The sequence below is a fragment of the Monodelphis domestica genome, chromosome 2 (assembly GCF_027887165.1).
Source record: "Monodelphis domestica isolate mMonDom1 chromosome 2, mMonDom1.pri, whole genome shotgun sequence".
Classification (NCBI taxonomy): domain Eukaryota; kingdom Metazoa; phylum Chordata; class Mammalia; order Didelphimorphia; family Didelphidae; genus Monodelphis; species Monodelphis domestica.
The window spans coordinates 477,644,913-477,666,205 of record NC_077228.1 but is presented as its reverse complement, the minus strand read 5'-3'; the positions used below and the strand labels follow the sequence as shown (position 1 = coordinate 477,666,205).

The 21,293-nt window shown below is 37.3% G+C and overlaps 1 protein-coding gene across 4 annotated transcripts in view; it reads left to right on the top strand.

The window, feature by feature from the left end:
• The window catches only part of HENMT1 (HEN methyltransferase 1), a 30,224-nt gene extending 14,006 nt beyond the window's left edge, over positions 1-16,218 (top strand). For all 4 annotated transcript variants that reach the window (XM_007485061.3, XM_001381884.3, XM_007485063.2 and 1 more), the window contains exons 5-7: positions 981-1,163; positions 11,792-11,969; positions 15,681-16,218. In XM_007485061.3, coding sequence (XP_007485123.1) covers positions 981-1,163; positions 11,792-11,969; positions 15,681-16,109 — 790 coding nt within the window. In that variant the 3' untranslated portion in view covers positions 16,110-16,218. The remainder of the gene's footprint in view (positions 1-980; positions 1,164-11,791; positions 11,970-15,680) is intronic.
• The last annotated feature ends 5,075 nt before the right edge of the window (positions 16,219-21,293 follow it).

The following is a 21,293-nucleotide window of genomic DNA, read 5'->3' as shown; positions in this document are numbered from 1 at the left end:
AATTAGTTAACCTCTCAGTCTCAGTTTTCTCATCTATAAAATGAGATGCTTTAACTAGGTGACCTCCCAAGTGCCTTACATCTCAATATATGTGATCCAATAACCAAGACTCTTAAAATTTATGGCACCAAACATAGTATCAAAATGTGCATTGTACAAAATAGTCCCTTGATTTAACTCTGGATTTAATTTCTGATGATCTTATTTGTAGTACTATAATATCCCAAGTATTTTGTATATATCTGAACTGAGGGGAAATGGGAAATGTAAAAGAAGGGAATTTTCTAGTCAAATTGAATTATTTTCTGGTCCCACATATCTTATGACTGCCAGCCTTCATGTTTTTGTTCACTCCCACTTTATTTTTAGAATGTCCTTCCTCTTCCTCTTTACCCACAGAATGTAAACTTTGTGAGGGCAGCCATTGTTTATTTTTTATTTCTGCATCCCTAGCATATTGCACAGGGCCTGGTGCAAAGTAAGGAATTAATACATGCTTTTTGGTTGATTAAATTTCTGCCAACCTTTAAAATCCAAGTCAGAAGCTACCCCTTGCATGAAACTTCCCTTAATACTTGTTCTTCTCCAACCCAGGAATGGTAAAATCTTACCATGGATATGTGGGAATTTTTTGGTATCTCTATTAGCTGCCTGCATATGTACTCTGCTAGTTTAGGAGTTCCATGTCTCTAAAATATGTCTCATACAACATCTAGGGCAGAAAGTATAAGGCTCATAAGCGAAATAGTAGGTGGAAAAAAAATAAAGAGAACAGCATACTCTCTGATGCTTTTTGACTTGATGACTAAATTTTGTTGTAAAGACTAATATAGTACTATAGATATTATAAATATTAGTCATTATAGACATTTAAAAAGAGATCAATGTCAAACCAGATATAGTTTTTATTAACTGATTTAGAAAAGGTACTTTAAAGAATCAATACTATATTTTAATTCATTGTATTTTAACATTTTCAGAATAGAACATCTAGAAGCCAAAGAGTTGGCCCAATTCCCAGAAGCAATATTTGGATTCTTGTCTCCAACCACAGTTATTATCAGCACACCGAATTCTGAATTTAATCCCTTATTTTCAGGAAAGACAGTATTCCGACATCCAGATCACAAGTTTGAATGGGACAGAACACAATTTCAAAGTTGGTAAGTTTTGTGAATAATTTTCACAGTTGAGGTTAAAGTAATAAAATTTAGTTCTTTATATGTTAAAGTGTATGTTAAATTATAGAATAAAAAGCTTTTATTAAATGTTTGCCTTGTATTAAGTGCTGGGAATACAAATCAAAAAGAAGACAATTGCTCTCAAAGACAGTTGGGGGAAACAATATGCATAGAAGGTTTCAGCTCCAAGTTAGATGGAAAAGGCCCAGGGTTTTTAGGGTTCAGTGAAAAAGCAGATATAAATATATCTTTTTTTTAAGTTAAGTGTTCTGTTAAAATCTAGACGTACTATATCTCCTGCAGTTCTCTGACTTACCACGTCTAATAACATGTCAGAAAAGGAGATGAGATTCTTAGTGTGACCAAGATGGCTCTAAGTATGCTGGCTCTGGCTCTAAGAAATTATGACTTTCTAAATACTCATCCCATCACTTACATGCATTCTAGAATTTTGCCAGAGGTCAGTCATGCTTGCTGGTCTCTAGTTTGACCTATTTACTATTTTCTCCCTTAGTTTTGACAGTTGAGACATTTGTCAGTTTCCAATTCTATAGGACCTCTTCAGTTTGCCATTATATTTTTTAAAGCATAATACACATTTTAGTCTCAGCTTCCCAGAGCATAGCCTATATGTTGATTATAATGGCATCCGTTATGGGTTGAGGAAATCTTCATATCAGTTATTTAGCTGGTTTTAATTAGCTTTTAGAGAGAGTTACTTACTAAGGTGGTGTAGTAAGAGCAGTTTGTACAAACATCCTCCTCAAAAAGCCTGGGACACAGTCTTCCACCAGAACCTTGGGAGTCAAGAGTATATGTAGCAAAAGGGTAACTCGACTCCTGGAGACCTTTTGTTGGAGTCCTCAGGATATTTCTCTTGCGTGTGATACAGCATTTCTGTTGAGTGTCTTAAAGAACCTTGGCTCCCAGGGCAGACATCATCATCACTTGACACTGGCCTAGAGGCCTTAGCCTGAGGAAGGAGAGAGTGCTAGCTGAAGGGAAGGTTTTGAGGGTTGGATAGAGGATCTGAGAAATAATGGTGAATAGGGAGTATATTCTAGGAGCGAAGAAAATCATTGTAAGATGTGAGGAGGTGGAATACGTAGTTCAATAATGTCAACCAGGTCAATTTTGCTAGAACATATCAATTAGTATTTATCAGGCACCTACTATGTAGTAGGCATAGTACAAAATCCTGAGGACTCAGAAAAGCCCTTGTCCTCAAGGAATGCACAATTAAATGGGGGAGATAACATGCAAACAATTATATACCAAGCATGCTATATCAAATAAATAGGAAGGTAGGCTCTAGCCAGATGACGCATAGCTCTAAATAGCAAATTGAGGACTTTATACTTTATCTTAGTAGAATTTTCCTGAAGGATCATGAACAGGTGAGGGGCATGGTTGGTCCACATTTTAGGGAGATTATTTTGGCAGTAGTGCGAAGACTCGTTTGAAGAGATCTATTAGAAGGATATTGGAATAAGTTCATATAAGAGGCAGGGAAAACTTAAATAATTGTTGTAGCCTTAGGAGTGGTAAGTTATGAGAAATGTGGAAGTAAAATTGATGAAAAGGCTTGGCAACTTGTTGGATTTAGAAAATGAGGAAAGGATGGTGTAAGAAAAGTTTAGAGGAAGAGAAAGCTTGAGTTCTCTTTTGGTCCTTTTGAGGTACCTTTGGGACATTTAGATATTTAGCAGGCAGTCATATGGATCTAGAGTTCAAAAGTAGTTTGGGTTATATATATATATATATATATATATATATATATATATATATATATGTGTGTGTGTGTGTGTGTGTGTATTTGGGAGTTATCTATGTATAGATACTCTTTTTGCCCTTTATACTTGCTATAACTCTTTATAAGTAGTTTGTAGATTACATTTTATTATTACTTATTTTTTCTTCTGATCTTCTGGCTTCTCCCTATTCAACAAATTTGATTTTCATTTTCTTTGACCAGATTCCTCTAAATTGTTTAGTGCCTCTTAATTTCTTTATTGTCTAGGATGCCCTTTACAGGGAGGGATTAAGTGTCTGAGCCAAACTGACCTGTTAATAGAGTGTTATTGTTCAGTTGTGTCTGACTATATGATCCCATGGAGGCCAGGGGGTGTTTCTTGGCAATATTAGAGTGGTTTGCCACTTCCTTCTTTAATGTGTCAGGTGAAAAGCTGAGGTGAATAGACCTTCCTAGCTATGTGACTATAGGCCAGTTACTTACTTACATAGCTAGGAAGGTTCTGAGGCTAGATTGGAACTTTCATCTTCCTGACTCCAGGTCTGGTGCTCTACTTGTAACAGAGTAGGTAGTGTCATGTATTTTGGTGGCAGGGTCACTTAGAAATAATTTAAGTCATTAGAGCTAATGAAATCTCTAAAGGAAATGTAGAGAAAATAGCCCAGGATAAGCCATTGAGAAATGACTCTTGCTAGCTGAGGTGGGAGATGGATGAAACACCAAAAATATTATATATTTATTTAATTTTAGAATGAGAAGGATTCTTAGTGGTCATGAAGTTTAATTTGTTCCTGGAAAAAAAGGATCATCTCTTGAGCATTCCCATAGGCTACCCAGTGGCCAGTCCTTGTCCAAAGACTTTCATTAAGGGGGCAGCCTATTCCACTTTAATGTTAAGAAATTTCTCTTTACATGAAGTATAAATGTTTTTTTGGTAGCTCCTTCTTTTGCCTTCTGAAGCTAAACAGAGCACACCCAATCCATCTTCCACATAAAAAAATATGAAGATAGTATTCCTCCTCAGTCTTCTGTAGGTTTGGCATCCCCAGTTTTTTCAACCAGTCCTCATTGGGCACATAGTTGAGGCCTTCTGCTATCTTTGTTACCACCCTTTGCACCTTTTTGTACCTATTAGTGTCCTTCCCAAGATTCAATGCCCAGAATGAAATAATATTCCAGCTTCATCTGAGCTGGGCAAAGTCCCACACTTATTCCTGGAACCTCTGCTTTAGTGTAGCATGTCCAGGATTGTGTTAGATGGCTTTTGGCTCATTGAATTTAGGGTCCATTTAAAAAACCCAGGAGACTATAAAAAGAAGTTGTCAGGCATGAGGAGACCAGCAGAGAGCAGTATCATAAAGTTTAAGAGAAAGAACAGTTGCCAGAAGGAAGAGAAAATCAAAGCAACTGTGGAAACATTGAGAACTGAGAAAAGGCAACTAAGAGGGCCCATGGAACTCTTGGAGAAAGCAGTTTTAGGTAGGTCAAAAGCCAGACTAGACTGCAAGAGACTGCAGAAAGAGCCTGAGATAAAGATCAGGGCAATAAGAGTAGATGACTCTTTTGAAGTATTTAGCTGGGAAAAAGATATGGGATTTTTAAAGATGAAAGGTCTTGGAGGAGATGAAGAGAACTTGGGATATAATTAGAAGGTTTAGCCTTACTAGGAGAAAAACCATTGTTTTATCAAATAAAGGAAGAAACAATATGATATAGAAGGAGGTAGAGAGCAGGGAGAAAGAGCTTAAGATAGCTTCAATTTCTTTTCTAAAATAGGAGACCTGTTTAGTCCCCTGAGAAAGAAAGGGATTGTTTATAAGGCCTGAGGAAGAGAGTTTAGGAAAGCCATGTTGAGGAGGGTAAAGCATAGCCCATGGTCCTTCTTTCAATTTTGAACTCCTTGAAAGCTTTCTCATTTAGTTTGTGGCACATCAAGGTTAGCATCCACTCAAAACCAGTTGTGCTTGAGCTCCTACTAAAGTGAAAAATACTGACTGATCTAAATGGGAGCATTACTTTGTATTATAGTAAATTCTGTGGGATCAAAGAAGCATCAAACTGCAAAAACCCCCACAAACATCAGAAGTCACCCTTATTCTCTTCTTCCAGCCTCCTGTAGCTTTATCAGCATTGTGGCTTTTGTACCTCCAATCATAATGTTGATATGAGGGAGAGGAACTTTCAAGGTTCACAACACTGTCAAAAGGCTTTGAAGCCCCATGCCATTTTCCCTGTCTCAGTCATCTTTCTAAAATTCTTTCATTAACTTCTCCAGAAGTGTTTCCATATCTATTCACACAGCCTCCAGGGGTCCTGGAAGACTTTTGAGAAGTATCTATAAAAAATAAGAGTTGAATAATTTTCTCTTTTATCTTGTCATTCCATTCCTTTCTTCCCCTACTTCCTGTGGATATATACCTTCTTTGAGTCTTTTTTCCTCTTGATAATATAGCTTTATTAAGGAAGACCATTTTTTTTTTGTCTTCAACATCCATTGCTTACCCCCACCTCATTCTGGGCCTTAGAAATCCTTATCTGGATTTTTGAATTGATGATCAGTTTCATGTTTGTCTTTTGGGAAAAAAAATTGTAATTCGGTTGATGAATTTCCTATTTCCATCTTGCTTATCATTGAAATAACTTGTGAGAATTCCTTAGGGACTATTCCATCCCTCTTGGGTCATCTTCCCCTGCAGAACTGCAGACAGTGGGATCCTACCTATTTTTTGAAATATTCAAATCTGTTTTTAGTCTAGGTGCACCATGGACTATGCCCAGGCTTCTCCCTTTTTAGCTGTAACAAAACTTCATGAGAGTTGTCATTGGGGTTCTACATCTTTAACTACATAATCTAGCATCTAGTCCTTCAAGATCAGAAGCAAGCCCAGAACTGCAGTCTCTTTACCCTCTGTCACTTAAGTATTTTTTTTGAAAAGTGATCATGTAGGCATGCTTAATATTTATCAGCTACTTCTACTTTTAATAGTGCATGCCAGCCAGTGTCCACATAATTCTTACTCTCCATTACTGCTATAAGAATATCTAAGATTCAGGAAACTAATCATAAGCTTTGTGGACTGTTCTTTAATATACTTCCACCATGATAGCTTTTCTATTTCTCCCTTAATTTCTTTCTTTCATGCCTCCAATACATGGATTCCTTCACATTTCCCCCTTGAGACAGCAGTGGTGTAGTGGCTTTGAAGTCAGATCTAGATTCAAGGCCTCCTTCTTACATGTACTGGTCATGTGACCCTTGTAAACCTTAAAATTTCTTAGACTTATAAATGTTGGAAATTTCACCATTGGGAAATTTCATACTTGAAAAATTTCCTATTGAGAGTGGGAACTCTATTGGAATGTGAACCCCATTGGCATGGGAGGTTCCTCCTCCTCCCTTCTTAAGATTACTTTAGGACAGAAACCTTTTGCTGAACAATGGAAAGGGCTTTGACCTATGCTTAAGCATAGAACAGGAATTTCTTTGAGTCATGATTGATTTTAGAATTGATACAATGGAGATACTTGGAATGACAGAACCAGGTCTTGGAAATTGCAATCTCCACCCTACTCAGTCCTAACAGGATTTAGGAAGGGCTGCAGCATAGATCAAAATTTAATTATTCCAATCTCTACCCTACTCAGGGTAACAGGATTTAGGAAGGGCTGTAGCAAAAGATCAAGATTTAATTATTTGAGAATATGACCTTCAACAGACATGTGCAAAGCCACAGACCTCTGGGCGGTCCTGGGTTAAGCTAGAGCCACTATTGGCACAGGGAAAATGATGGACAGTGATTGGTAGATGTGAGAACTGAGGGGAGGGAACTTGGATGTTTTCCTTAAAGATAGAGGGGAGGGGTCTGAGGACTGAGGGGGGTGGTTGGAGAGTTTTGGCTCTGAGTGGTTGGAGAGGTGCTCTGAGAAGCTTGCTCTGAAGGAAGCTGGAGGTGGAGGCCCTTGAGACTGTTTCTCCATTTTGGTCACGTGAGTAATAGGGACTGATCTCCTTTCTTTGCCCCAGCTATCTAAGGGCTTGGGCCTTTTGGCCCAGCCTGAACAGAAGGGGTATTTAAGCCCTATTCCCTTCTCTCCCTCCCTCTCTCTCTATCTCTAATTCCTTTCTTCCTTCTGTTTGTAATTAAACTCTATAAAAGGTTGACGGCTGACTTGAGTTTTCATTTAGGAATTACATAGCTGAATTCCTTGGCGACCTTAAATTAATATATATCAGTCTTTTAAAGTGATTTCCTTGTCACACCCTGGGTAAGTGATTGACTTTATGCTGTCACAGGTCACTTTCTAAGAGCATATTAGATGCTGGTTTGCTTTGATAGAAGGGAGTTTTCTCATCAAAAGTTCCTTATATTAATTAAATTACTGATTCAGTTAAAATTTTTCAATTTATTTACATTTATTAAAGTATGAAGTATAGTACAGTGGTATCAAACTCAAATAGAAATCTGAGGGTCCCTAAACTGAATATCAAGATCCTTCTGGGTTGCATAATTGAGTTTAAAATGTAGTATTATCTATGTTTTACTGTATTTTAATTTGTTTGGGAAACATTTCTCCCATCTTAATTTGGTTCAGTCTATACTCAGGAGTGTTGTAGGTTGCAGACAGATTATTATGCCTCTGGTGTGTTGTATAGAGTCCTGGACTTGGAATGGGAAAGAGCCAGTTTTCCAGTCTCATTTTGACTTGAGTGATAGTGAGCATGCTGATTAGTTTCTGTGCCTTGGGAATTTTCCTAGGAATCAGTTACTTACTTATAGGTTTGTCATTTGATAGAGAGGGAGGCTCTCAACAGGGAGTTTCTCTGTGCCCTGCTCAGCACAGGACACTACTTAATAAATGCCTGTTGATTGATATTTTGCTGTTGAATGAAGTAACTTAAGTACATACACAATCAATTGCAGTTTTGTTTGAAGAAATCATAACTCTTTTGGGTGTGCATATTAAGTGTCCAGTTAAACTCTATAATAATAACAGGGTGATATGCTTGCAAGAGCATGTCCTTTACCATTGCCATAGACAACATTACTGACAGAATATGTTTATAGATGATAAGGTCCTCTAGATATCTTTTTGTGTGTGCGTGTGTGTATAATGTTGTGATGACTTGAATCTCTGGAATACTGCAAACCTTTTTTCCTAAGTGGAGCCTTACTACCCACACAAAGAACGTCCCATAAGACAAAAAATTCCTGTCATCTAGACTGTGTAAAAGGGAATTCTTTGTTCTCTCTGAGTTTATACTTGTGAAAGGGAATCCTTTATTCCCTTTGCCTATTTTGAGTTAACACTAACTTAAGTACCCCTACTTAGATTGTGAGGACAGGATTAACTCTTCTTTGTCTACTTTTGAATTGAAACAAGAAAAGATTGAACACCCTACTTACTACTAGGTGAGAAGCTCGCAAGGTAATTAGAGAACTCATAAGTCATTTACTTAGAGAGCTCCACCCTTTTAATTCAGTCCCAAACTTGTGAATCCTATGATCAGTTTACACCCTCAGAAATTCAATCAGCCAGGAACCTGTTAACCCTTTTGATGAATACTCACCCCTCCAGAAGGTGAGAACTGGTTCCCACAAACACTGTCCCTTGGGCAGTACTAGACAATTTGGAAACTGTGATTGGCCCCTGTGAACAGGGGCAGGCACAAGAAATCACCATAAAAAGCCTTGAATTCTGTGGCTTGGATCATGGGCTTGGAGCTTGACTTCAACTTGGACTCTGACTCCTGGACTACTTTGTGGGGTCAGTGAAAGGATGAGTCCTTTCCTAATTTCTGGAGAGACTAGCTTCCATTTGGAGGAGGCTGCACGATTATTCACTACCAGCCTTCCTGGTTGAAAGCTCTGCCTAGATTAAGATAGAATAGATAACTTTTCTATCCCCTTCACATTTCTCTACTATATTGTTTCCTCTCTATTTTGTAAATAAATTTCTGACTTGAGATATAATAAATATTGGTGACCACATAATTTCATAAAATTATTGTCCAACCATTAATTTTGATCCTTATAACTGTTAGGCTTTTGGACTGACAGCCCATAATTCTGGTCCTTTTATGTGAATATATAATGAATAGACACTTTAGAAGTACAGGACTAAAGAAGAAAATAGACTGGCTTGCATATGGAGAAATTGCACTGTGCTTTTAATGAAAAAAAGGCCCATCTTTTTAGCATTAATATTCTGGTGATGTGATATGACTACCAAGTATGGCAGCATACCACAATATCCAAAGATTTCAAGGTTCAGGTCACCTTTGAAGGACAGTGGAGAGACATGTAGATATGAGTAAGCTATATATCATGTTGCCAATGAATACACAGTTCTTCTAGTTCTACAACATATTCTCAAAGAAATATGTACCAAGAAAGAGAAGTAGGCTGGCCATAGTAAGAGATAACCAGTAGTTTGTCTAGACATTGTGCTCCATTTGTACCCAATGTTGAGATTTAGACAAAGACCCATAGAACGTAAATCTGTCAATTTATGGGAAGACCTGTTCAAGAAACAGAAGATTTTGATGGGTTGGAATCTGCAGGGTCAGAGGGGGCACCTACATTGATAAGATCATAGATCCATCAAAGTGTGTTCAAGGCCCTGGACTGGATTCTGTGGGGGCACAAGAATAGAAACAAAAGAGCCCATACCCTCCAGGTATTTATTTTCAATTAGAAGGATATATCATATGTGTTGGAAAATATGAGTTAATTTGAGGAAAGAAACATGTTGGTGGAGACAAAGATGAATTTTGAAAGAAAGCAAGGATTTTTAAAGATAGAAATGAGGAAGGAGGATTCACCTTAAGTGAATATTAGCTCTTGGTTTTGATGGATCTGTCTTCATATCTAGATACATGCCTCAGGAAAGCCAGATTTCTTCGTATTCATGTCTATGGTTGTCTTGGGATGTCTGGTCAGGGGTTATGTTGCCAACTACAAGAATTAACTGATGCCAGAACAAAGACTTTTATTTGACAACTTGAAATATGATTAAACTGTAAATTTTCTGTAAAAAATTCTGTAAATTAGAGGAAACATATAAGCTTCTATTCATACTAAGAAATGAATGACTGTTATAAAATTCTTTACTGAGGAATCTCTGATAAAGAGTGAACACAGAGAATATGTGAAGGTACTGGTGAGTCTCTGGGTCTAGTTAAGACTGGAAAAAGAATAACAAGTTCTACAGGAGTAACAAAAACTTATACTTACATAGCATTTAAAAGCTTATTTCCTCAAAACAACTGTGAGGGAGACATATAAGTATTAGTCTCATTTTCAGACATCTGAAGACTCAGGTTCCAAATGGTTTAGTAACTTGTTCTGGCCATGTAGCTAGTAAATAAGAGATATGGGAAACCCATGTCTTTTTACTCCAAGTCCATAATTTTCTGCTATACCAGAAGGTCCAAGAGAGGAGAAGTTGGAGTACTGAAGAGAAATTAGGCTTTTTGGACAATATTGTTTAGGGCTTCTCTTAGACCTTTGTGTTTGCTTAAGTGAGTGAGCCTGTGTTACCTATTGCATTTTAAAGCCAAATATAAAATGTGGATTGACATTATGTTTTGTTATACACCATCTCCTCCTCTGTTAGTGTGAATTGATTTATAGTTAATGATGCTACTGAGCCATCAGCTCAATACCATTAGCCTCTGATCTCCAAGTTGAATAGTAAAACATTATTTTTGAAAAATTTGCACTTTGAAGCATTGTATAATTTTATTGGCATGTCTTAAAATATCTATACCATATGTGTTTGGTTATATATCTGTTTAGCTTTTTAAAACTTTACTCACTTGAAATGCAAATCAAAACAATTTTGAGGTACCACCTCACACCTAGCAGATTGGTTAACATGATAGCAAAGGAAGGTAGAATGTTGGAGGGGATGTGGCAAAATTGGGACATTAAGGCATTACTTGTGGAGTTGTGAATTGAACCAACTATTCTTGAGGGCAATTTGGAACTATGCTTAAAAGAAGCTTAAAGACTGTCTGCCCTCTGATCCAGCCATAGCACTGCTGGGTTTATACCCCAAAGAGATAATAAGGAAAAAGACTTGTACAAGAATATTCATAGCTGCGCTTTGTGGTGGTAAAAAAAAGGAAAATGAGGGAATGCCCTCCAATTGGGGAATGGCTGAACAAATTATGGTATCTGTTGGTGCTGGAATACTATTGTGCTCAAAGGCATAATAAAGTGGAGGAATTCCATGTGAACTGGAAAGACCTCCAGGAATTGATGCAGAGTGAAAGGAGCAGAACCAGGAGAACATTATATATGGAGACTGATACACTGTGGTACAATCTAACGTAATGGACTTCTTTACTAGTAGCAATGCAATGATCCAGAACAATTCGGAGGGATTTATGAGAAAGAATGCTATCCACATCTAGAGGAAGAACTGTGGGAGTAGAAACACAGAAGAAAAACAACTGCTTGATTACATGGGTTGAGGGGGATATGATTGGGGATATAGATTCTAAGTGATCACCCTAGTGCAAACATCAATAATATGGAAATAGGTTTTGATCAAGGACACATATAAAACCCAATGGAATTGCACATTGGCTATGGGAGGGGGTAGGCAGAGAGGAGGGAAAGAACATAATTCCTGTAACCAAGGAAAAATATTCTAAATAGACTAAATAAAATTTTCAGATATTTTTCCTTTAAAAAAAAAAAGCAAAAAACAACTTTGCTCACTTGAAAAATGAAGCTCTTTCAGGTACAAATTTCTTTTGATTAGTCTTATAAAATGTAATATAACTTGATCTAATTTTAAAACTTCAAGTACATAACTTAAAAGAGACAATTTGTCTCTTTCCTTTCAGGGCTTTAGATGCAGCAAGACATTATGGTTATTCTGTGGAATTTACTGGATTAGGGGAACCACCACCTGGAGCTGAGGCTGTTGGATTCTGTACTCAGATAGGGGTCTTTGTCAAAAATATACCCAACACTGATGAATCTCTACACAGTGAAAAAACAACAGAATGTACTCATACAAAAGTAAGTATTTCCTAGACCCATAAGATGAACTATAAACTTACTAATGATCTTTGTATGAGATAGTCCTACAGACTTAGAGACTTGCAAGATTGGGTGTTATTCCCTCAACTTGGTGATAGGATAATTTCCTCAGCTGCATTTTTGATAGAAAAGTTGAGCCTCTTGTAATAGAAATGATATACAGGAAGTTGCTATGTATAGTTTTTCCTGTATCATTTGCCTGATACCTGAATCAGATTTTGGATTTCTTGCTAACTAGAGCAGGGAATGGTAAAACAAGCCTAGGGAAGCTGAAAAGACTTAGTTATGATGAGAAGCAATTTAATTTTTTTACTATAACCCAGTGCTATCCTGTTAGCCTAGACTGTAAAATTAGCTAACAGTTACCAACAAGTATTTATTAAATGCCTTCTGTGCAACAGGCCCTGTAGTAGACAGTGATGTTACAAAGACAAAAACGGCAGGCCCTGCCCTCAGTGAACTTACACTCTTAATAGGGAAGGCAGTACTTACATATATGATGGGAGATACTTGAGGCAAGTTAGGAGTATTTTGCAGTAGCCCAATTGTAATAGTCCAAACAAGTAGAGATATGGACCTTCTGAATTTGAGTAAAATAAAAGGCAATGAATATGAGAGATGTTGAGGTGGTAGAATGGTGAGGCTTGATAACTGTTTGGATTGGGGGCTGATGGGTCAGGAAGAGGAAAGAGTTAAGGACAACCCTAACATTATGAATCTTGGGTGACTAGTAGCATAATGGTATCTTCAAGAAACAGAGAACCTAGAGGGAGAGGCAGGTTTAAGGGATAAACACAGGGAATTCTTTTTTATATATGTTGAGCTTGAGATACATTTGGGAGTAATCAGGGCAGAGCCTTGTTGGGGACAGTACCCACACTTAGCAGGTGGAATATAGATATTTCAGCAGAATAAATTGAGGAGTCATTAGACAAAGAGAGAGTAGTATCACAGAGTAAGAAAGAAGAGTATATCAATGAGGAGGCCCTCAGCAATATCAAAAGCCATAGGCAGTTCAAGGAGGCTGGAAGCCAGATCAGGAGAAGGCAGGAGTTGAATGCAAAGTATACTCATCTATTCTTGTTTCACTACTATTCATTTTTTCTTATTTTTAAGATTTAAAATTTGTCATAATAACAACATTAAGTATTTTATGACATTTTACATTTTAAAAAAGTGAATTTTAGTTAATTCTCTATTTTGCTTCTGCTTTTCCTGCTTTGTGTTATTTTATAAAGGTTCATTTAGAATTCTTAATATTGCTCATAATTGATCTTCTTAATTGTATTATAGTAGGCAGAGAAGTGTCCAAGTGAATATGGTGCTAGGTTGGGAGTCAGGAACAACTGTAGTCAAGTCCTCTCTTACTAGTTCAGCGAGCCCAGGGAACGTTACTCTCCCTTAGCTTCAGTTTCCTTATCATTAAATGGGTATAAGAAGAGTACTTTACAGTTCTTACTTATTATTTGTGAATTATTATTCTATGTGAAGATAAAGTGAGATAAAAGATATAAAACACTTTAAAACACTATATAAGTGTTAATTGTTAGTCCATAACATCACTAAATCATCGTTTAAATCATCACTCCTATTGTTGGGCATGTAGGTTTTTGCCAGTCTTTCTTGTTATCTTTATTACCTAGACTTGGTTCAATGATCCCGTGTTTTTGAAAAACTCTTCTTACTTACATGTAAAAAAAATATTTTTAGCAAGTCTTTTTGTAATAGCAATGAATTGGAAACCGAAACGTTGTCCATCAATTGGGGAAATGGCTGAATAAGTTGTATATGATTATAATGGGATACTATTGTTCCATAAGAAATGACAAACAATATTATCACAATAAAACCTGGAAAGATTTACATGAAGTGATGCAAAATGAAGTGAGTAGAACCAGGAGAACATTGTACACAGGAATAGCAATGATGATCATCTATGAATGACTTGACTATTGTCAGCAATGACAATTGCTCCAAGACAACTCCAGGGGACTCATGATGAAAAAGACTATCCACTATCTTAGGAGGCAGAAGGCAGATTGAAGCATATCACTTTTCACTTTATTTCCTTTATAAGTTTTTTTTCCCTTATATAAGTGACATTTGTCTTGTTTCACATGACAATCATGGAAATATATATATGCATATGTATATATATCAATCACATATAACCTGTATCATGTTGCCTGCTTTTTTTTTTTTTAAGCCCTTACCTTCTGTCTTGGAGCCAATGGCTCCAAGGCAGAAGAGTGGTAAGGGCTAGGCAATGGGGGTCAAGTGACTTGCCCAGGGTCACACAAGTGTCTGAGGCCAAATTTGAACCTAGGACCTTCCGTCTCTAGGCCTGGCTCTCAATCCACTGAGCTACCCAGCTGCCCCCTGCCTGCTCTCTTGAAGAGGAATTTGGGGAGGGATGGAGGGAGGGAGAAAAAATGGATTGCAAAATGTCAGAAAATGAGTAATAGAAATTATATCTATGTGTAATAAAAACATTCTTTCGAAAGATTAACACTTTTAAACTTCACTTCTCTATGCACAAAGTGTACATTAAAAACATGTGACTTATTACTATAGGTGTCAGGATAAAAAATATTCTGAAGAAAATATCCTTTCTTTTCCCATTCTTTTCTAATAGATTTTAAAAACTAAATGAGTCTTTCAATTTAGTTAGTCTGCATAATTGGGTTATTCCAGATATAATATCAATTTGTACCACATAAATTTACTTCTTGTATTTTAGAATGACCTCTAGAAAGTAGAATATCGCTAATTTATTGAGGGCAGGGAATGTTTTTATATTTATTATTTGGTATCTTCAGCACTTCCTTTCCAGCCTTATATGTTATTCTCCTTTATACTAGATTCCAGCCCACTTACCTTCCTACATTTTATTTTCTGTTTCATGTCTTTGCTCAGGTTGTCCTCCATATATGGAATACATTCCCTTCTTTCCAGTTTCTCAGAATTCTTTTTGTTGTTTAGTCATTTCAGTCATGTCTGCCTATTTATTACCTCATTTGGAGTTTTGGCAAAGATACTGGAGTTGCTGTTTCCTTCTCCAGCTCATTTTAAAGATGAGAAAACTGAGGCAAATGGAGTTAAGTGACTTGGCCAGGGACTCTCACAGCTAGTAAGTATCTGAGGCCAGATTTGAATTTAGGTCTTCTAATCTCAGGTCTAGTGCTTTATCAACTGCACCACCTCTTTGTCTTTAGAATTCTGAGCTTCCTTCAAGTTTTAGGTCAGGTGCAGGTTCCTATGTTGGCTCTATGTTGTTCTCACTCCCACAAATTGATATACTTTGTATACAGTTTTACAGTTCACTTTACAGTTTTCCACCTCCTTTCACTAGAATGTAAACTTGAGGGAAGAGAATGTTGTGATTTTTGTCTTTGTAGCCATAGTGCCTATCAGTGCAAAAAGACAGTCTGAAATAAATGCATTACAAGTGCTTAATAAATATTTGTTGAATAGAATAGCCCTCATAAACTTCAGGAGAACAAGCTCCAACTAATAATTTCATATGCCTTCTTTTTTCTCCCTCTAGAGTAGAGTCATTTTGTAGTGAGATTTTGCCATGACTTGGTTTCTTTTTTTCTTGATTATTTGTATATGTGTTTGTGTATATGTTTTTGAAGAACATCTTTTGTTTTGAAAATAGTCTCTGAAATTGCTCTTTATTCCCTATAGGTTGGTACAGTGATATATCCAAGCCTGAAGGAAGAGAAGTACCTTCGGAAGGCAGTGTCCAATGAAGTTTTTTCTTACATCTTAAAAATGAAGAGAGATCTACTAGAGAGTCTCAAGATGAAGAATGATAGTGATGGTTGTGATGAGCCTGAATATGTCCAGCCTGAATGTGATGAGTTCAAAAATGACCCTACTGAGGAGACCCCTAAGCCATTCTGTATTGAAAATGTATTTTATGTACCTCTGGAAAGGCTTTTCTCTTTCCCCAAAATAAAACACCTGTGTGGTGACCGTGAGACGTTAAAAATGCTAATTGCTGATGAAGTAACACTAAGCAGTGATGGTTCTTCTGTCATGATTAACATTGTCGATGAAGAGGACTGTGATTTGAATGACAATGATGGGGATGACTATGATTTGGATCACTAAATGGGAAGGAGCATAACGGTGGTGGCTTTAATGGGGAAGACCCCAAAGATCATTACTGAGCCATTGTTGTTGTTTTCACAAATTTAGGGAATTAAACTTTTTAATGGGCTTTGCTGTTTTTTTTCTCCTGTGGGAATCTTAGGACAATTTTTATCAGTTTAGTGTTTTTGGTTAAATTTAAATTCTTGATGTTGTAAACCAGTGGTGTCAAATGGAACCATTAAATCATACATGAGGATCCCTGGAGGTTACATACTTACTTAGAAAAGACCACATATTATAATTTTTCATATTTTATTGCATATTTATTTTGTCAAATATGTCCTAGTGACATTTTAATTTGGTTCTTGATTTGACACCTCTGGTTCAAACTTCCTTAGTCTGACCTTCTTTAACAGAAACAAGTGAGTAGAAGCACCTGTCATGGGGACAGATTATGCCCTTCTGTGCTAAGCATTACTAGCAAAAATTCCCTAGTGAGAGACATTTTTTTCCTTTGGAACTCTTAGGATAGATACTAAGTTTACTCAAGACAAAGTGATTTGGCAACATGGCTGGAGGACTTGTCAGCTACTTCTTTGCTTTGCCTTCTTTCCACTTGTGCCTGCAAAGGCCTGATATATTTTTCCCTTTTTGTTTTGTCTTCTCTGGAGCTAAAGGGAATCCTATTCATGAATTTAAAAATGAACATGCATATATTGTAAAACAGAACAAGATGATGTATTTGATTACGGAAGCTGAGGAAGTAATGCATGAGATGAATAGATAGGGAATTATGGATTCAGGAAATAGTAAATTTTTTATGCATGTGAAAGGAGCTGTAGTATATATAGGGGGAGGAAGAAATGTTATGGTGTTGAACTCTCAAAGTCTTAGATGGAATGAATAGCAAAGTGAATATTCTTCTTGTAAAGGGAATCCATCTTTAGGAAGTGGTATTTCTTCCCAATACACTCTTCCTTTCCCCACCCTCCCACCACCTTTAAAAGCTTTCATCTCTACTCCAAGGCATCTTGATTTGTCTCCCTATTTTTTTTTGTATTTGTGTTACCAGAACTATATTGAAAAGGGATATGGATTGGACCTGTCTTTACTGAAGAGGAAACACTGTGGGAACATTTCATCTGCATGTGTCAGACATGAGAGTCGAATCCCGGCCTTCCTGGCTCCAAGACCAGCTCTAAACACTTAGCCACATTGTCTTTGCATCAGTTACAACAGGGATTCCTTCATTTTCTAGTACCTTACAACCAGAGAGTATTAGTGATTGGCAATCAACAATTGCCTTACATACCTTGATTGTGGTTTGTAGGCATAGAAACAAATGCGATATCAGAAACCAGAGACTGCTAAGTCAAAGCTGAAAACCAAGAGTAGCCAGAAGACAAAATGTCAGAATAGGAAAGTCAAGGCTTTGTGTGATATGAAAAATCTTCCTATGTTTATTAAAATGTTGTAAAATGACTTGAATTTACCTGTTTGGTCAGGAAGTAATATTTAAATTGACAAGTGGAAATCAGAACTATCATCCAGGACTATATGAACAAGTAGGTTCCTCAAGGATTCTGGAAACTTCAGTTGCCTAACATTTCATGAAGATTCTGAGTTGAAAAGTAATTTGAAAAACAACATTTTGTAAGTTCCAGTGAGGGGAGCCCTGCCTTTTAAGGGATCTTCTACTTTTGAACAGCTGATTGTTGGGATGTTTTTCTGCGTATCAAATCTAAAACTTATCCTTTGTATTTTCTACCTATCTTTTCTGATATTATACTCTAGTACCAAATAGAACCAGTATCATTTCAAATAATTTATACCTACTAGATGCAAGGCGTGTGCTGAGGATATAAAGACAAAATCTTGTCATCTAGGAGCTTAGTCTTTTGAGGAGTACCACTTGTAAATATCAGTAAATAAGATAATTTGAGGAAGGACAGAAGACTAACAAGAAAGAGGATGGAAATCAGAAAAGATTACCCATAGGACAAGTTCAATTTTGAAAGCTAAGAATTCTAAAAGGCTGAGGTGAAGGGATATAGGCCTGCTCAGAGGGAAGAGTGAGTAAACCAGTTTTAGTTGTAATATAAAATAGTGGAATAATAAATGTTTGGAAAGGCAGTCTGGAGCCTTGTTGTGAAAGTTTTGAATGACAATGAAAGGAGATTGTATTTAGTCCAGAGGCAATAAGGAACCACTGAAGATTCTTGAGGAGGTGAATAATGTGGTCAGACTTGCACTTGGGGAAGATTGTAGATCTGTGGATAATAGATTGGAGAGGGAAACTACAATCTGATTGTTGAACTCCCAACTCAGTACCATAAAGACAAGTTTACAAAAGTTATGGCTCATGTTTAGGTTTCCCCTCTAAAGTATTGTAATATAAATCAGATGTGGAAAAGGTAATTAATTTGTTCTAATACATGAAGAAAATGTTAAACACAAAAGCTGGCATACAGAATGACAAACTGAATTGAATATTGTTAGATTCTGCTGGAAGGTAGATACTTAAACCTCACAAGGACATAAAATGGTCTGTGGTACTGCTAATCATATACTTTCCATTAACTTCATATCTACACTGTCAAAACAACTCTGAGTACCTGTTTTCTATTGAAATGGCTGGACTTGGGGCCATTCTTGGTGGTCGTCATTCTTTCCAATGAACTCTAGAATAATTGCTGGAGACTTCTGTCTGTAGCACTTCTGTTCCAAACTGATCAGATCTTCAAAACTTTTGAACAGACAAGATCACTTCTAATCCTGGACATACAGGTCTAGGGATAGAAACTCATTTGTCTAAATTCAGAAATGGTCAAATAAAAAAGTGGCAGCCCTAAACTGCGCTTGGGCTCTCAGCAATACAAGGATCCAAGATACTTTAAAAGGATTTATGATGAAAAATGTTATCCATTTCTAGAAAAAGAATGTAGAGCTAGAATGCAAATCAAAGCATACTGTTTTTCACTTAATTTTTTGGTGGGGTTTTTTATTTTTTTGCCTGCTTTCACAACATAAATATATAAATTTTTTTTTTCAGGATAGTATGTATAACATAAAATTGCTTGCTATTTCAGAAAAAGGGGAGAATTTGGAACTCAAAATGTAAAAGAAAAGAATGTTAAAATTATTTTTACATGCAATTGGGAAAAAATAACATAAAAAAGGAAAAGGTATTTACTAAGCATATATAGCAGGGATAGTTGTTACAAAAAAACATCTATTCTGAACCATGGGCACACCTTCCCCTTGCACACACAAGGTTTCAGGAGAAAGTGGATTTAATTTTCTTGTAGGACTCTTCATGAGTACTGACTCTCAAAGGCACAAATGGGGGCTTTATGAAGATTCATAGGAGAAAAGGCCTCCTACTGACCAGGAACTTTGGTCACAGGAGCTCTTTAAAGTTAAACCCATCTTGCTCTTGAAGAGACCTAAAGCTGCTTTTACTCAGTGTATCTGGTTTGTCCTCAGTCTAACCATTAATTCTTGAAGCAGATGCTGCCATCAGCCACTCTAGGGACACTGCTGCTGACATCTGTGGGAACTTTAAATTTTCTGACTTAACAAATTTCACAAAGTTGTCACCTGGTCAAGGTCAAGTGACAGGAGGAGGAAGAGAAGGAAGCAGATTCCTCTTTACCTCCCTCTCATCAACATTTCCCTACAAGGGCAATTTCTTCTCAGGAATTCTTTGCATCAATATTCATTAGGGTGATTGTTGTATAGCTTTATTTCTCTGCTTTAGCCTTTCCTGGTTCAAATATCAGTACCATATTTGTGTGGTGAGCTATGGCTCCAGATGTGGCTCTGAATATAGCACATTTGAATTATTTCCTTCTGGCTGCTTACCGTACTTTTTCCTTAGTTGGGAATTTTTAAATTTTGTTGTAATAGTCCTGAGATGTTTTATCATAGGATCTTTTTCAGTAGGTGATAAGTGGACTTTTTTTTAAACCCTTACCTTTCGTCTTGGAGTCAATACACAGTATTGACTCCAAGGCAGAAGAGTGGTAAGGGCTAGGCAATGGGGGCCAAGTGACTTGCCCAGGGTCACACAGCTGGGAAGTATCCGAGGCCAGATTTGAATCTAGGACCTCCAGTCTCTAGGCCTGGCTCTCAATCCACTGTGCTACCCAGCTGCCCCCAAGTGGACTCTTTTACTTTCTATTTTCTCCTCATTTGAGGATATCAAAGCAAATGTTCTCTTCATGATTACTTGCATATGGTGTCCAGATTTTTTTTTTTTATCATAGCTTTAAGGTATTCTGAAGATTCTTAGATTATCCCTCCTGGATCTATTTTCCAGGAGTTGTTTTTCTAGTGAGATATTTCAGATTTTCTTCTTTTTTTTCATTCTTTTGATTTTGTCTTGTTTCCCGATGCCTTATGGAGCTTCCATTTGCTCAATTTTAATTTTTAGGAAGTCATTTTCTTCCTTGGGCTTTTGTGTTTCCTTTTTCATTTGGCTCATTCCAGTCTTTCAGAAGTTTTCTTCAGTGGATTTTTTGGCCTTTGTTTCACTTGACCCATTTCTAGTCCTTAAGGAAGTGTTTTCTTCAGTGGTTCTTTTGGAAATTTTTCTAGTTATCTCCTACCCCCGTCCCCCCTTTACCTTGTCTGTCTGTTGAGGTTCAGCTCTTCTCCAGGGGTGGAGGGAGCACTGTCCCAAGCTTTCAGTGTAGCCTTCTCCAATGCTTGGGGTATGCCTGGCTGGCTTCTTGGGAAGCTTGCAACAGTTTTATCCAGCTGGATTCTTTCCCCCTTGCTTTCAGTTTCTCTGCTATCTCTTATGTTGGTTGCGGCTTTCAGTTTCTCTGCTATCTCTTATGTTGGTTGCTCCTCCACTCTACTGTTTCGTTGCCTCAGGTTATTTGGAAGCATAGTGCTGCTCCTGGACCTGCTATTTCATTGCCTCAGGCTGTTTGGCAACTCCTAGGGCTATTCCTAGCTCTACTTTTTCTTTGCCTTAGACCATGTGGAAGCAGACAGAGCTGGCATTGAGCCACTCCCCTCTCCCCTTCACTTGTTTTGTTGCCTTAGATTCTATGTAGGCTGTTCCCAGCTCTGAAGGTTCCTTATCCCAGGCTTTTATAGGACTGGTCTTGTGCTGCTCCCCGTTCACGGTTTTGTTGCCTCAGTCCAGCTGCGCCCCTGTTGGTACATTACTGCCTTCAGGCAGGTGGAGGC